We start from the raw sequence: 17,678 nt of genomic DNA, 5'->3' as shown, positions 1-17,678 counted from the left end.
CCTGAGCTCTAATGAATTTACCAGACAGATGGATGTGTGCATACTTAAAAGCAAATGATCCTGGTAAATAGAGGTTGCGTAGCTGAAAGGATGACGATCAAATGAGTAACCCTCTCGACTACTGGAGTGGCGTAGTGTTCTCAGCCGATGTCACCGTGGTCGGTCAGGTCAACCAAACTATTTTTGGTTAGAGGGTGCAGACTGGAGAGCACCAGCCAGATGAATCTGACACTAATAATGACCTCATGCTATTTGTACTTTCGTCTGTTGGCTGCAGGTTGCTGGTCAACACTCGTATCCACTCCACTTATTATTATCAGAAATAATCAATATTTTTAATAAGTAATAGAATTTAACTTGCATTAAATTGACCATTGTTCACCACCCCTCAAAAAGGGAAAATTGATAGCCTATTAATCAATCTTGTTTTATCAGATATATTAAAATATCAACTTGGAACTCGGACTAATAATTAAATAACTAAATTAGCTAATTAAATAGTTAGAAAAGGTTGAAGGGTTTTGGAGTTCTGAATAGTTGAGGTTGGCATCATTCACTCTTGTGTAACGTTAAATAGACAAGCATGTGTATGCAAAAGCATGTATTTAGAATATAATAAAGTAAATTAAATGTACTTAACTAAAGAACAAAAGGGAGATTGCTATGTGAAAGACAATGTGTGTGTGTGTGTGAGTGAGTGTGTGTGTGAGTGAGTGTTTGTGTACACAAGTGTGCGCATGTTGGGTGCATGTTAGAAAGTGTGTTTTGCTCTCCCTTTGTATGTTCCTTGTGCACAGCATGAACACACGTGAAACAAAGAAAGCAAGTGAAGCAGGAGCTTGCAAATGAAGGCCAATTCAAAGTATATGTACATGATCAGTGTGGGATAATTTACAGGTTAGGAAAGACACAGTAGTTACTGGATGTAACTTTTAGCTCTATAAGTGCCTGAGTGAAGCATGACTATCGTCAATTTTGTGGTTTGGCCATCCAGTACTCTAATGTAACTATGACAAAACATCACAACATAAACCAAATAATAATAACAAAAAGTAAACCAGATCAATATATACAAATTGACAGAAGCAAAGCAGCCCTGTGCTGATCTGTGTACTGTTATGCTGTGCTATGATCAGTTAATGTTACCAGTCCATGAAGGGAGATGGTTCCATGCTGTGCTTTTTTAGCTGGCGATTCTGTCGGGTGTGTGAGCCAGACTGATGGTGCAGGTCAGAGGAAACCAGTCACTCCTTTGTTACCTTGTTATCAGACTTGTTATCAGCAGCCAATCAATCTGCAGCACCAACAATTTTCTGAACGGCTGTGTGTCACATTTAGTGGGGCAGCTCAATTTGCGAGCTTATATGAATTTTTTGCATACAGTGGGGCTGCACCATTAGGTAGACTCTAATGTTGCTGCCTTTAAGAAAAAAAAAGTTTAAATTAAAAGCCATCAGGAAGGACATAAGAGAGAAGAGAGAGAACAAGGGGGAGCTGGGGTCTTGTTGGCCTGGTCAAGGCGTACTTGCAGGGATATCATTTGTGGAATTCAAGTTGTACCTATAACATTTTATTCTCTCTTTTATGTAAATTTGGAATACATTTTGAAAGAAGTAAAAGTTCAGTTAAGCAAAATCATATGAATTCATACAGAACTATACATATATTTATGTATGATCATAAATACACATGCTAAATAAACATTCTGTGTTTTTCTGCTTTCAGGGATCTTGAGGGAAATCTGATTCAAACTCTGAATTACTCCATATTGAAGACATGCAGCAAGCTGGAAGTGCTGTGAGTGTCCCACTCAGAAACACATCACAAATTCAAATGCTTGAAACACAATCTCTTTTAGGAGCTTACAAGAGTCATGAACCATGTTTCTATGCCATTTAGAGAGATTTTGAAGTTTCCAGATTGTAGCTACATCATTCATCCACACTACATCAATCATTAATAATAGGGTTGCTGTCATCAGTTATGTCAAAAGGTCTTTACCTACAAAAACATTTATTCCTCAGGTGATACTGAAAGTATGCACTGTAAAAGTTTGCCAATTACATTTAGCCATATACAGTATGGTTTTTTTTCTGCAAAAGTTGCTGAAAAGTGTCTGGCAGAGTCGCAACGTCAATATTAAAATCTTCAGGACCATGAATAAACAAGCTGGTGGAGCCAAGATAATTTTAATATTAAATTATCATTGAAATAAATAGAATTTAATGCTTGCTCAGCATATTTCTGTAGTTTTAAAGACTCAATGGTGCATAAACTCAATCTGGTTTAACGCAGAGAAGAAAAAAAAAATTATATTATTACTTACAGCTGCTTCATCATGCAGAGTTTGGTGCAGCTACTGTTGATATTGTAGATTATGTACTTGTTTCCTTTTTTCTGTGCTATCAGGTGTATTGTAATGTTCAAGAGTAACCACTATCTGTGAAAAGTTAGTCCTCAAAGTGACTTTAAACTTTATTTCCATTTCAGTTTTCCTCTCTCTCTCTCTGTCACTCTCTCTCTCACACACCCAACACACTTGTCTTCTTTCAAACCAGGACACCAAATACCTACAGACACAGCAGAGACCTGCAACCATTTCACCATCAATCAAAGACTAATATTTATTTGTATAGCTTGAAAGTTCAAAAGTTTGCTTTGCAAGGACAGAGGTGAGCTCAGGGCTAACAGCATAAACATGATTAATATACACTTTCAACAAGTACAATAATTTTAATTAAAGTAAAGAAATGAGTTTAATGTGGGAATAAAGAGAAGAAGCTAACTTTGCAAGCCTGACATGATGAGCTGAGAAGCCCTTTCAGGCACCAGAGGAGCTCAAGCAGTGATGAGGCTCAGATGGCGTAGGGCGTTTAAACTGAGATGTACCAGCAGACAGGAGTACAATCATTTTTAAAGACTACACGGTACACAGTGTTACAGGGTAACACAGACTGGTGCAATGGCAGCAGCATTGTGCACCATAACTCAACGTAACAGTAGTCATAAGTGACGTTTTCAAGTTCCTCAACTGAGAAAAGGAGCCTGATTTCCACAATAATCCTCAACATGATTGTACAACTTTATCACAGTGAACACCAAGAGAAAAGTCAGAATCAAAAGCTACTGCCTAAATTATAGTGATCACACGGATGATAAAGTATCCAGACTGTTACAAGGAAGAAACAGAAGGATTTCACATTTAGCATCATTCAGCTGAAGGACATTCATCGACTTCCATCACTTAATGTCTGACAGACACGACAAGATAGAAAGCGTCGCCGGGTTTTACCTCGACAACCAAACATAAATACAAGCTGTCTGCTTTGATGTGAATGAGAGATTAGTACTTAAAAACCTTTTATGAGGAATGTTTCCACCACATAATGTGCTACCCAGCTCCAAAACATTCATTTCTCTTGGATAAAACACAGAGACTTTGAGTCTAGGAAGAAGGATCCGCAATCTGCCTGTAGTTGTTTCATGCCATCTGGTACTGTTTTTATTTTTTATAAACTTAAGCGCTCCATCACATCAGCTGGTGTCCCTTATGATATCCTCAGAAACATTTACTGCCATGATTTAAGGGCCTTGGTGTCATTTTTGCAAGTCTTTTTTTCATTAGTGGTAGCAGAGAAATGGATTTCTGAATTAGATGTTAGATATGTGTGTGGTCTGTCATAGGTTACATTTTTGGACACATTTCAGACTAAGGACCAGTTATTCAGGACATCTTGTCCTATTGGGGACTAAAGCTGTGTTCCCACTTGGTAAAATGCTGATTTCTGGATCCATGGTTAGGGTTAGGCACGTAGTGGTTATGGTAGGGTCAGGGTAAGTCTCCAGGCAATTAATAAATGAATGGAAGTCTGTGTGTGTGTGTGTGTGTGTGTGTGTGTGTGTGTGTGTGTGTGTGTGTGTGTGTGTGTGTGTGTGTGTGTGTGTGTGTGTGTGTGTGTGTGTGTGTGTGTGTGTGTTCATTAAGCACATTTCTGGTCATTTGTGTCGCTTCTCCTCACCATGTTCTAACTTGAAATTTGCGATCATAACATAACAGACAGGAAGTCATTAAAAAAAATCTGTGTTCAGATTGCGTCATGTTGACGCAAGTCTCGTCAGTCCAGCTGACATGATGATCCATCAAAAGGAGTCAGGCTTATGAGAAGAAGGTTGACAGTTTGGCCGTGGGTGATGCAGCGAGAGAGCAGTGCTTGTTTGTGCTTTATTTGTTCTTTAAAGATGTTCTCCAGTGTTGCTCAGTGGACAACAAGAAGGCTAAATAGTACTAAGTTTGAATGTGTGAAAGGGCAAAAGAAGGTTGAAAAAGTTTTATTATAATTCTGAAACCTTTTTTTTCAGGCAGGTCCGTTTGAGTCAGTACTGAGTCAATGTTAATGGAAGGGGCACTGTGGGAATTGGTTGCTATATGCAACAAATAAGATTGCATCCAGTCCCTGCAGGCATCCACCACAGCGGCTTGAAACACCAGAATGCACCACTCTGTATTGTTTCTTACAGCAGTTCTGTTCTGTTCAGATTACTGATGGACAACAAGATTGGAAGAGTCCCTGAAAACACCTTCCAGTCCCTGTGGAAACTGGCTGAGCTGTGAGTAACTGCTTTTTTGTCTGTATCTTTCTCATTTGGTTTATACAATCAATGAGTTTACATCTGATGAAACTAATTAATAAGAAGTGGTTAATCTAATCAATCACTGGATTTCAGTGGAACTAAAAAATGTCTATTTAAATTGCTCTGGTGGTGTCAGCACCTCATTACTGATTGAAAATTGATTTTTCACAGCATGACTCAAATTAAATGCATTTTCTAAACGAGTCGCAGATGTCAATCAATTCTGCACATTTTACGTAATAGTCTCGATCATGAAAACATGAAACAATAAACATTTCCAGCTCATTTATCAAACAATGAGAACTGCTGTTTAATGTAACTTGGTGCTTAAGACGAAACAATTCCCCAAATTTAATTTTTTTTTAAACCACTGTATAAAGTTCATTGGCAGCCACTAGAATGATGAAGTTAAATATAACATCATACTGTGTAAAATGTAATTTTTAAAAATTGATTAGAATATAGTGACACTAGAAATATTATGAATATTTAAATCATAAAAAGGAAAGAAAACATTATTAGACATATTATGGCAGATGTTAAAAAAACTTAAGTTTCAGTGTCTTAAAGTGTCAGTAATGGATAGATATTCATATTATATTAGATGTATTTTATTAAAGTTTGTGATGGATAAATCAGTTTTGACTTAATGCTCATATGATTTCCACCAGCCTCAATGGCCAAAGGTGTTTATTTATTTAATTCTGGTAGTAACTGCTTTGGTTTAACAAGTGTATTGCACATATGCTTTCCACTGCCTATATTTGATAATAAATGAGTATACAATGGATCTAAATGAATCTGCGTGTGTCTCATTTTGTTTTTTTGGCTATAGAATCACCATTTCTTCTTTATTTTTCTTCTCTTTCACCCGCTTCAGGAATCTGTCCAGCAACAGGATCAGGGAGCTGCCGAGAAATACTTTTAAGAGCGTTTCCAAGTCCCTCCTTAAACTGTGAGTAACTGATAGTCTGGCTCCCGTGGACACAAGCTTTCCATTACGTGAGATAACAGGAGGGGATTAGTGGGAAATGGAGAGTATAAATTATAAAAACACTTCATTAATTTACAGTTTAATATTCGATTCAGGGAACATTACTTCATGTTTACTTTATGCTATTGTTAATGTCTCGCACAGGAGAGAGAATCCAATTATTTGAGGAAGTAATCTACAAAAGCGAAAAATTATGAGTTGTTATGGCAGTGCTGTAATAGCATGGTAATTGTACACATGAGTGGTCCACCAAGTTTTTAGCAGAAGTCACTAAGGATTGGCCATCAGAGTCATGTCATAATGGGAAAAAATAATGAGCTTGAGTATCATATTTATTTGGAGGCAGAATCAGGCTAATCTTTCTGTGTCTAGCGGTCTCTGAATTCTACAAAGTCTATAAATGATGCAGAACTGCAAAAAAAGCAAGCATGTGAGAATTATGAGTAGCTTAACAGACATTTTGTAAAAATGGAAAAGATGGTTCCACATGACTGAAACTATTTGCTTCTTATTTTTCATAACAATATTACAGAAAATAGAGTGGAAAAATAAGCGACGTGATGGAAAACTCAGTGTACTCGTAATATTTTTGGACATAAGTTATGTGTTTATATGACGACAGAACTTATCAGCTGCCTCCCTTGCCAATTGCCTAGCCTCACTAAAGTGTCAAAAATATACATTTGAATTTGAACATACCTCAAATATTTTAACTTGTCATAGGCAGGAAAAAGCACAAGTGTATTTAATAACATAATGACAGCTCTGTTTGCTTTAACTGTTCCTGTAGGCCTTTCCAGTGAGCCAGAATGCACAATACCAGGGCCCAGGAGATAGCAAAGCTGAGATAAATGCAGCGATTAGTAATGTAGGAACATCGCCAAGCTGTGTATAGATTTTTGGCGTAGCTGCTCCATTGGAAGTTGCAAGTTGCCCAAAATACTTTTTCGGGTACAAACTATGAAAGAAACAGCTGTAATCCAAAAAAAGAATATTCACTGAGCAACACAAACATTGAGAAATTAATTTATTGTTACTGTTTGTGCTTTTCAGCTGAATAAAAATTAAAAAGTCCAGAAGACGTATAAGTGGTTTATTGTTTTTGTGCCATTTAAATGTGTGGGGAGTCATCATTCAGAGGCCTTTGAGACATTTTTATGTGCACAATGAGCAACGTCTACTGAAATAAAAGGGAGCTACCTTGGAACACACAGTATCCATTTTTCTTTCTTTGAGTGAAAAACATGTCAAAAATGTGTTTTATAGACGGAATAGTTACACTTGTTTGTCATAAAAGTAGGCAAACACCCACACTTTAAATTCAGTCTGACGTCAGTTTCACACAGTTTGAACTCTTGACAGAAAGTTGTTATGCAGTCTTTCAAGTGTTTGTGTAGTCTGCTCAGCTGATCCATGGGACTAAAGAGTAAGTGGTGGATTGGATTTGTGGTCCTTGATTGGTTGCTGACCAGAGTTAACAAACTGTGCACTGTTTCAGCCTAAAACCCTCACAGGAATAAAAGTATGACATCTTTCTGGCAAGCTCATTATGGGACAACATGAATCTATTTTATAATCATTTGAACACATCATTCAACGTTTCTTTTTGAAAGATATGTTTTGAAACAAAATCATGATTTGGAATCAGCAAAAATATTCATAGCTTTTTCTATCTCTCTCTCTCTCTCCCTCTCTCTGAGTTGAGCAGCTCTGTCAAAACTTTTCACACAAACTGCAGTGAAATTTTATTCAGCCTGACAGCGGCAAAATACCCACACAGCAAGAACATGCAGTACAATTTACACCAGAATATAATGTTCCAGCAGTGATTATGATTTTGATGATCCCTTGCTTCCAAATTCCCTCCACACATTTACACACACAAACACAATTAAAAACTGACAGAAAAAAGAGATTGTTGCCCCGTTTAATGGACCATACCTCCACTGAAATTTTGCCCAACAGGACAGGTGCTAAGAGATTCTTTTGGAGCAATATTTTTCATGTCCGACGTCAAGACAATTATCATGGACAGCCTGCACCTTCAGTTTTTTAAAATTCTGCCAAATTTGATTTTATGTAATTTGTGCCTGGTTGTAGGTAACCAGAGATTAAAGTCTGGCAATGAGATATAAATTCAGCATGCTGCATTGAATCATCTCCTTTCCCTTTCCCTGTGTTGTCTTCCTATGAGTTCTAAGCTATCAAAATAACATTGGAATCTATTGGCAGCACAAGCCTTTGTGTCATATTGTGAGAATAATTTGACATTGGTTTGGTAAGTAAGAGTCACGTCTCTGCCAGCAGCGCTTCAGAAGTTTTGAATGTCGGTTTGAATGTCCCTGAAGTAACATTCAGAGAAACAATAGCCTGTTCATGTTGTCCCTGTAAAAGGATATTTACACCAGCCCCATTTGTAAAATACATGTCCTTTATCTGTGGCCAAACTGAAAAACAAACAGTAGTTAAACCACACATTTGAAGCCATTATACAGACAACAAATATTGAGATAAACCCTGTTTTACAGCCTATGGGATTATCTATTGCCATACATGCTCTACATAAAGTTAATAAAGTACAGACACGCTCTAATAGACCAATGCTGTCACTTCACAAATAGTCAGATATGATGTAATTTAGAAACTATAAAAAAAAAGGGTTAGGGTTAGGGTTAGGGTTAGAAGCATGAAAGAAGCATGAAACAGCTGTGTAGGGTAGGAATGCATTGAATATTTATACCGTAAGTAATGAATGTAAGTGAGTCAGGATGTCTTTTGATAGATAAGTCGAGTGCTAACTTCTTTCATCAAAGTGGAAATTCCATTCAGCTTCTCATTCAGCTTCTCATTCAGCTTCTCATTCCCTTTCTCACTGTATAATATCAAATGCTTTGGCAATGGACCTTATTAAACCCAGTTGAAACAGGGCTCTCCACACATCGTCCTGGAAAATGCAGCTGAATCAGGTGCTTCTCAGGTCAAGGACAGCCGACTTCCAGAGAACAAAAGGGACCAGAGCTTACTGATTAATTCACAACCTTAAATTTGTGCAAACAGGAAGCTTTATTTTATTTTTTATTTTTTGCTCTGTTACCCTTTGTTGCAGTATTATTTCACAAATTGGTTTCAGTACTTTGATTAATGCTGCATTAAATTACATTTTAGAAAATCTCAGGGATAGAGGGTAAATAACTAGAAAAACTGTCAGCAACCAAAAGATCCATTCATACATACTGTATATTGTAAGTTAATGAAAGTGTAGTTATATACATTTATTATAATAATAATAATAATTGTGTAATCTATTAGTGAAACATTTTAGTTCACTTGAATAATAAAGTGTGTCAAAACTTTTGACTGGTACTGTATGTGTCACAATATCTATTAAATGTGATGAAAAGTGGAGTGGAGTTTGAACATAGGGTGGAGTAACATGTATCCAGCATGAAGTAGGATTGAACACAGTAAGTCATTGTCCTGTTTTCTAGTTCAAAAAGATAAAAAACATCTGGATTTTACTGTCACTTAGCCATATGTTACATTTAACCCGTGCAGCCTTTAAGTTAAGTTCGTCAAGTTTGTCATCGCCTGTTTCTTGTTTCAGAAATATTTCCTATAATCCCCTTCTCCACATTCACCCCAGCCACTTTAACCACCTAACACAACTTCAGTCTCTGTAAGTACCGACACATACACACACATACACACATATATACGCTGTTTGCTGCAGCCTGTGCGGTGGTGAAATATGTTCTGTTTTCTGTAGGGCACTGGAAGGGATTGAGATACCAGATATTCAGACTAAGATGTTTCTGCCTATGAAAAACCTCTCCCACATGTATGCTCAATCCTGCACAAGTATCACAATCTTCACATGTCTGTCATCAGTAAATAACCAAACATGATGTCTCTTCATCTTTTCATCTGCGTGTGTTATTGTTTAACACTGTCTTTCCCTCTTCTTTTCCAGCTACTTTAAGACGTTCCAGTACTGCTCCTATGCACCTCATGTCAGGTCCTGTAAGCCTAACACAGATGGTATCTCTTCTTTTGAGGACCTGCTGGCTAACATGGTGCTGCGGGTGTCTGTCTGGGTCATGGCCTTCATTACCTGCTTTGGTAACCTCTTAGTCATTGGCATGCGGTCGCTGATTCGAGCTGAGAACAACCTGCATGCTGCCTGCATCAAAGTCCTCTGCTGTGAGTAAGAATATAAGGGTTAAACTATGTACAAATACAGAATTACTTGAATAAATTTAGCAACCAAATGTTTGTGCACCAACTAGAACTTATGTTGGAATCATTATAATTTAAAGATAACCAGACTGTGAGGTTTAGCAGTGATTCCATGATTGATTAATATTACGCATTACTATCTTTTGGTTGAGAATCTTCTTTACTTTATGGAAAAGGCTAAAACAACTTGCAGTGAGGAAGATGTGGTTTAAAAACACTGAACAGCATGTCAGCAAGAGAGTAGAGCACTCCTGGATCACAGATTGGGGACGTGCATTGTTTTACTGGCTTTACTGGCTTATTTAACTTTCTCTTGGCTAAAGTACCAAAGCAAGATTAATTTCTGTTTTGTTTTTAATATCTTCCACAAGCTTAAATATTAAGATATATTTATAAATACAGCTTTGCAAGAGTAGGATACATTTTAAAATAACAGAAAATAAGAAGTCTCATTCCAACACTGATGTGGATATTGATTCAGGAAGTTTTCAGATAATTTTTTCGCTTATACATTCTGTTATGCAGCCTAGTTTAGCAGGGTTTGCTGTATAAATCAAAACCAAGCATTTAAAAAGACAGAATATTTAAACTGGGATAGAAATGCATTTAAGAAGGCTTTTCTGAAAAATCTAAACATCCATTGACATTTTGACTTATACAACCCTACTTCACTCTCTGACTCTCCCATTTTCAATGGAGCAGGAAACCCCCAAAATAAAGTGTTGAAGCTTTAAAAAAGTACTTAAATTCTTAAATTAACCCAATGACTCACCAGCTTTCTCACACACATGCACACAGCAACATCCATATGTGTGTGTGACCAATGCAAGTAAGTGATTACTCTTGCCTGTGCTGGAAGTTTGAAATAATGTGTAGTTTTTATTTTAATGAGAAGTTTTGGATCTAGCTGCAGGACGTGCCAACAGCTGACAGATGAACTCCTCCAGAAAGCCTTCCAGCTTCTCTCTCAATAAATGGACTCATGTATGTTGCTATCTCTTATCTTTCAGGTGCAGACTGCCTTATGGGTGTCTACCTGTTTTTTGTCGGAGTTTTTGATGTAAAATTCCGTGGGCAGTACAATCGTAACGCCCTGTTGTGGATGGAGAGTGTTGCGTGTCGGACCATTGGATTCCTGGCCATGCTCTCCTCAGAGGTAATTTAATATAGATTAATGCCCACAACCACAAAAACCCATATATGCATGCAGCTGCACTAATCTGCTTTGTAAAAATGGTAGCTGTGACATGCAGTATGCACTGCAACATATTCAAAACATATCTGTATTCTTGTTAAGCTGCCAGTTGCACTTACACACTAAATTCTGCTGATGCTGCTTTTTCACTATTCCCATATAAGCCAATGTTGCTATCGCTGCTCCCAGCATTTTGTCAGCATCCAGCTGTAAGACCTGATTCTAGTTTTCACTCGGAAGAATTTGATTATCATCTGTTGAACACAATATCTCAGGAATACCTTGAGGGAATTTCCTCAAATTTGGCACAAACATCCACTTGCAGCACTGCTTTGTTAATAGATGTTTTTCTTACAGTGAGTGTTTTCCCTCAGGTTTCTGTTCTCCTCCTGACCTACCTGACTCTGGAGAAGTTCCTGGTTATTGTCTTCCCCTTCAGTAATCTGCGACCAGGCAAACTTCAGACTGGGGTAAGCTATCCTGCTAATTCATGGAAAGATTCCTTCACTGAATTTCTTATTTTCACATAAATTTGATTGGATCCCTGTTAGTTTTTATGTTGTTTTACATAGGAAATCTATTAATAAGCAGCACTAGAGTTTAGTACTCTCCAGCTGTTTGGTGTGTAAAGTAATCAACAACCTTAGGAATGTGAAAACATTGGATTTACCTTGCTGTGGTAGTTTTCTTTTGAAAAGAATACTCTCTTCTGGTTCAAGTGTTTAACTGAGCAATCGTTCAGTGCACTTAGTATGAAACACTTTTTGTCCTTTGCTGTTATAAAGAATGATTTGAAATAGGCAAATTATATTGCAGAGCAGATCTCAATAATTACTAGTCAGACCTAGAACATTTGAATAATGTGTGGAGGCGCAGCATTTCTATGGGTCAGACGGGGTTCACAACAACAGGTTTATTTTTAGGTAACTGCAAAAATCAATATAAATGACACTGCAATAATTTTGAAAAAGCGATGTGTGTGAAAATATCTAATTAGGTATTCTTTATTAAGGTTGAGATTTAAAGATTAATCAAGATTTGCATCAAATCAGGAAGGAAACAAAAGTTTGGATTACTTTTCAGTTCACTTAGGTTTGCTGTCTGCTTTCTCAGTGAGGTACAGCTCTGCATGTTGTTAATTAAATGACAGTGACAGTGAGGAATTCAAACTTACTAATTTTTCATTGTGGAATTTAAACAGCACTCTTTCCTATCCTAACAGCATGTTTGTCGCCTCCCTGCTAGGTGATGCTGGCCTCAATCTGGCTGCTTGGGTTCATTATTGCTGCTGTTCCCCTCATGAATGAAGACGTGTTTGGAAACTACTATGGACGTAATGGTGTCTGCTTTCCCCTGCACTCTGACAGGCAAGAAAAACCGACTGCCAAAGGATATTCCACAGGGATTTTTCTGGGTAAATTGAAAAAAACAATTTTTGTTTCCTGAAAGCTCATTTTACAGTGAATAGTGCTTTTAGGAATTAACTAAAATGTTGATAGCATAATTTCTTATGTTTGTTATTTTGCACTTGAAGGTACCTCCAAATATCAGCAGTCTATACTGTATATACACACATACTGAGAAAGGGAAATCCTCTTTTACCAACAAATGAAACTGAAGAAACATTGATGTCCTAAAGATGAAGACCGCACTATAAAATACACATCTTTTGACTCTAATCAGTCATGCTGTTATATGAAAACAAAATCCAATATGATTTGTATGTAAGGACATGCAGGTCAATATAATGCAATATCTCCTTTTTTAAATCTTGAAAGCTTCTGATCCAATTTTAGGTGCAATGTCACTGTGTCCCAACCAACTAATAGAACAGGAAACAACATTGCACCTTAGATTGGGGTATTACACAGCAAACACCATGGCTCCATCAACAATGTATGATTAGTCTGAGTTCTTATTACTCAGTGTGCTCACTGAGGACCAGCGCATGCCTGCCAACAATAATGAATGAATTACAGCAGCATTCTGTCTCAAAGGTTGCCAGCATTTACATCACTAAGCTGTTAAATAAGAATCATGTGAATTATTTCATGACCTGCCAGTTTGCCTCTCATCACTAGCTTTTTCTGTGTACATATAGGTGCATGCACATTTGTAAGTCAGTGTATAAATAACTGTTTGAAGAAGTGTTCTGTATATATTGTAGCTGGCTGCCTGTGTTGTATGCACATTTATGTGTGTGAATAGCATGTGTATTTCTTTAGGTCTAAACCTGGTGGCTTTCCTGGTGATCGTCTTCTCCTACTCCAGTATGTTTTACTCTATCTATAAAACCGGCATTAATGCGACAGACCTGAGGAGCAGACTGCACAGAGACGTGGCTGTGGCCAACAGATTTTTCTTCATAGTGTTCTCTGATGCCCTCTGCTGGATTCCCATATTTTTGGTGAAAATCCTCTCACTTATGGAGGTGGAGATACCTGGTAAGAAATTAAACAGTGCCCTTTGTTTTAGGTTAGGTTAAAATTTCCAACAGTTTCCTGTGCAATTAACAATGAGCATAATATAATTACTTCAACATCAACAACAACCAACACACCCCAGTGTTCTACTGTATGAACACTTTACTTATGGAATAGCATCCAGAGGCATATAATGCTTAAACATAATGATAACTTTCTTCCTGTTCATCTTTAGGCACCATTTCCAGTTGGGTAGTCATCTTCATCCTTCCCATTAACAGCGCCTTGAACCCCATCCTGTACACCTTGACCACCAGCTTTTTCAGAGAGCAGGTGGAACTTTTACTCTGTCGGTGGCAGAGGAGACATGCCTTGAAAAAAGACCGGAAAAGCCTCACCTCCTCCACAATCTTCATGGAGACATCACGAGCTCCTTGCTACCACCCACCAGCCTACATCCAGCGTGTGTCACTGATGGGCGCAGATCCTCGCTACGCCTGAGCGAGACAGGATACAGTTTGTAAACTATGGGTTGACAGCCTATTATTATTAGCATAGACTCATACATAACAGTGCTGCACTGGCGTGTTTCAATAACACGTGGACTGAGCTGTCGCATCATACCTCTGACATGCTCCACATTTGTAATAATGTTTTCCAAAGCAGTTTACATATTTTTCCCTAACATGCACTCACAGGGAGCTATCTGGGGTTCGGGGTCTTGGGCAAGGACATATGGACAGGAGGAGCCAGTGATCAACGCACCAACCCTACAATTATTGAATGACCCTGTGTACCACTTGAGCTACAGTCTCCCCTAACAACATGTAAAGCAATTTAGCTTGCATGCTTGCTTACATTGCCCTATTTTTGATATTGTTCCAGCTGAAGGTACAGTAAAATGACAATAGGAAAATTAAAGAAGAGGAGATGGATGAAAGAATACATGCTAGCATATATTGAACATCTCACTGCCACCCTGTGGACGAACACAATGGAATTAAAATGTCTAGCAAGAAAAGTGCTTTTCAACATGTAATTTTCTACATACACCAAATTTTACTTTTGTAAACACTCGTCAGCAGGAGAGGGAGCTGCCAAATCTCCTAGAGGCAGTTTCTGTGTAGTGACTGAGGGATGAAGCTCACCTCATCAGACGACAAATACAATGAATGACTTGTATAAAATTTAGTGCTCAAACACAGTTTTTTGGAATTGTAATGCTGGCATAAATCAAATGGAAATGTTAATCAGCTGTTGTATTTTCTTCTCATTTAATGTGCACAAAAAATAATGCATGAAATGCAAATGCCAAAATCCTGCTTGTATTGTGTTTCTTCCACCAATATTTAAAAGCAGTCAATTTTATATCTAATTTTAACACCATTCAAATAATGCAAATAAGCAATGATAGAAAAGAACCAAAACAGAAAAGAGAGCAAATAGTGAAACTACTGGAAGAACAGAGGAAGCAGAGATCCCAAAAGAAGAACACAGAAAGCAGAGAAATAATGTGTGTGTGTTGCACAACAACTGTCAAGGAGGAACATGTAGCACTGAATGTATCCTTTCATTTTGCCAGGTTGCAGATTGGTGGTACTCGGTGGTATTTGTGACTTCTAGTAACAGCTGAGCAGAAGACTTGGATCTCTGCTCTTTGCGCTCTCTGGTCATTTGGTTTATTGTGCTCTCTACATTCTCTGTTGTACAATCTGTTTAAATGCCTGCTCATTTTATATTTAGTTTTGTTATCTTCTCTGCTCATGCTGGTCATTTGTGTTACTCTGTCAGTTATCAGGCTTACAGACCTATAAAATAAGGTATTGATGAACTCTTTTCTTCCTGAAACAGCCTCCTGTATAATATAGTATTTAGGAAGGAATGAAGCTGCAAAGGAAGGTCGTGTGATCATGTAAAATGATCATATAAGGGCTTCTTACATTATTTAATTCATGATACAAATCTGAAAATGAAATGTGCAATGACACATTAAATATAACATTATTAAATATAATATTTTATAATAATAAAATATTATTTTAATCACATTTTCCTTTTCCATTAAAATTCTGACAGGCTTTTACTGAAGGGGATGAGGAAATTGAACACATTAAATGTGTTAAATGTAAAAATGATGATGAAACTGGACATTTTCATTTGAATTATGTCACGATGATGCATATTAAAAAAGAGAGATGTAATTACCAACATGAACTTAATAGTTTTAAGTGCTGTATTTTAATTCCATGTGCAAGGCTCTGAAAATATGGGTGACACCAACAATGGGAGGAAAAAGAGAAAGAGACGCAACCAACGACAATCATTGAATGTTGTGCATCAATCGTGTAGCAGCAGCTATCTTCCTGACTGAAAACTGATGCTTGTTTTTATGTTGTTGTGATGTAATGTCTGGAACCTGAAATTTAACCTGTGCCTAAATGGCTCCTATATGTTTAATACGTGCAGTGTGCATGTACAGCACTGAATATGTTCTGACTAATTATGAACCTGAACCAATATGCTGCAGCATTTTTATACTGTTAAGTCATACCTTTTTTTTCTGTTCTCCTCTTCATTAGTGAGTGACTTCATGAGTGACCTAAGACATTTGGTTGCAGCATTCCATGTTACTTTTAATTCACCAGTCCATACATGAGGAAGTTGTTTGATTCAGTTATGTTGTCAATGTGCTTGTCAGACATTACCTGGACTGTTTTAACTTTTATACTGATATATAACACGTTTTTGTTTTTGCTGCCTTTAGACAGTTGCTTTAATTCAATGAAAATCATCAAACATTAACAAATTTCATAGAGAAAGAGGATTAAGGCAAGAAAAGTTATACAGATGAACGGAAGGTGGAAGAGTGGTTTAATGACTTTACACATTTCCTCAAAGTATACCAAGCAGTGGAGCCCCCACTGATGAATTAACATTCATGTCATATTATACTGTGCAGATGTTCATATGTTTATTTTTATTGTATAATATTTGGAGATTGTCTTCTTGGTGTACTGTATGTTCTGTAAAACACTGTCCTTGACGAAGTCGGGTTGGTGATTTTTGTGTTTCTCTACAGATGGCTCTGACTGAAATAAAAAAAAAAGAGAGCAAACTTGAAGTAGGCTACATGTAAACATTTTGCCCTTTCAAATGAGAAAAAAAGTGATCTATTAAGGCTACCTGTGCCCTAAAAGCAACACAGCAGAAACAAAACAAGCTTGATGTGCACAAAGTTGGCCACCCACACACACACACACACACACACACACACACACACACACACACACACACACACACACACACACACAAATTTGATTGTGAAACAAGACATGCCGAGTCTGCAATTCTGTTCTAAAATTATTAAAGCTCCATAAAAGCGCCCAATAGAGAACTAAAGCGCTGACCCACTTCTTAGTTTCTTTCATCTGCTTTTCTTAAAAGCTGAAACATGAAAGTTTTATATTTATATTCCAAATTTAATAAATATCTACGACAGTTGAAAAGCAGTAGCAGTAGACAGTAGGGCCGCAACTAAAAGCTATTTTCATTACTGATTAATCTGTTTATAATTTTCTCAATTAGTCATTTGGTCTATCAACTCAGAAACGATGCAACCTAAATATTTTGTTTTGTCCCCACTTATAGTCCATAACCCAAAGATATTCAGTTTACTATCATAGAGGAATCTCATTTAAGAATCTGAAGACAGAGAGTTTTGGCAGTTTTCTCTTAAAAAGGGACAATATGGCAGCACTTGATGATCAAAATAATTGGCAATTAATTTTCTGCTGATCGACTAATGGTTGCAGCTCTAGTACATGGTAACATTTTAGCGGATTGTCATTTTAATCAAGATAAAACTGGTAATTTTGTCAGCATTAAACAACTACATTTCCCTCAAGTGGTCAAAACATAATTAGAGCTGTTAGTTTTTTTTACATGAAAAAGGCAAAGCATGCAATTACAAAAACATGTTAAATATAAATGCATGAATGAAGCATATAGTACAGTGAATTATGGATTATGACATTTAGAGGGTTTTCAGAGGTTGTGGGTTAGGCTATTGAAATAATCTGAGAATATAGGATACATTTGACAGAAGATGTGTAAAAACACTTTATTATGAAGCCCATTAAAGAGGCTGCTTAAAAAAGACTATGCCATTTGTTTATGCTGCTGCCTGTTGTAAACGTGT

At 37.1% G+C, this 17,678-nt stretch overlaps 1 protein-coding gene across 1 annotated transcript in view; it reads left to right on the top strand.

The window, feature by feature from the left end:
* Window positions 1-13,981, top strand: part of rxfp2a (relaxin family peptide receptor 2a) — a 36,795-nt gene extending 22,814 nt beyond the window's left edge. Inside the window, exons 10-20 of the mRNA XM_062433337.1 lie at window positions 1,726-1,797; window positions 4,537-4,608; window positions 5,513-5,587; window positions 9,231-9,302; window positions 9,393-9,464; window positions 9,597-9,826; window positions 10,873-11,018; window positions 11,432-11,527; window positions 12,303-12,471; window positions 13,283-13,501; window positions 13,716-13,981. Coding sequence (XP_062289321.1) covers window positions 1,726-1,797; window positions 4,537-4,608; window positions 5,513-5,587; window positions 9,231-9,302; window positions 9,393-9,464; window positions 9,597-9,826; window positions 10,873-11,018; window positions 11,432-11,527; window positions 12,303-12,471; window positions 13,283-13,501; window positions 13,716-13,981 — 1,489 coding nt within the window. The remainder of the gene's footprint in view (window positions 1-1,725; window positions 1,798-4,536; window positions 4,609-5,512; window positions 5,588-9,230; window positions 9,303-9,392; window positions 9,465-9,596; window positions 9,827-10,872; window positions 11,019-11,431; window positions 11,528-12,302; window positions 12,472-13,282; window positions 13,502-13,715) is intronic.
* Window positions 13,982-17,678: the final 3,697 nt, after the last annotated feature.

This window comes from Scomber scombrus, chromosome 14 (assembly GCF_963691925.1).
Source record: "Scomber scombrus chromosome 14, fScoSco1.1, whole genome shotgun sequence".
In the NCBI taxonomy this organism is placed as follows: Eukaryota; Metazoa; Chordata; class Actinopteri; order Scombriformes; family Scombridae; genus Scomber; species Scomber scombrus.
Note: the sequence above shows the minus strand (reverse complement) of the source record. Positions and strands in the feature narration are given on the sequence as shown.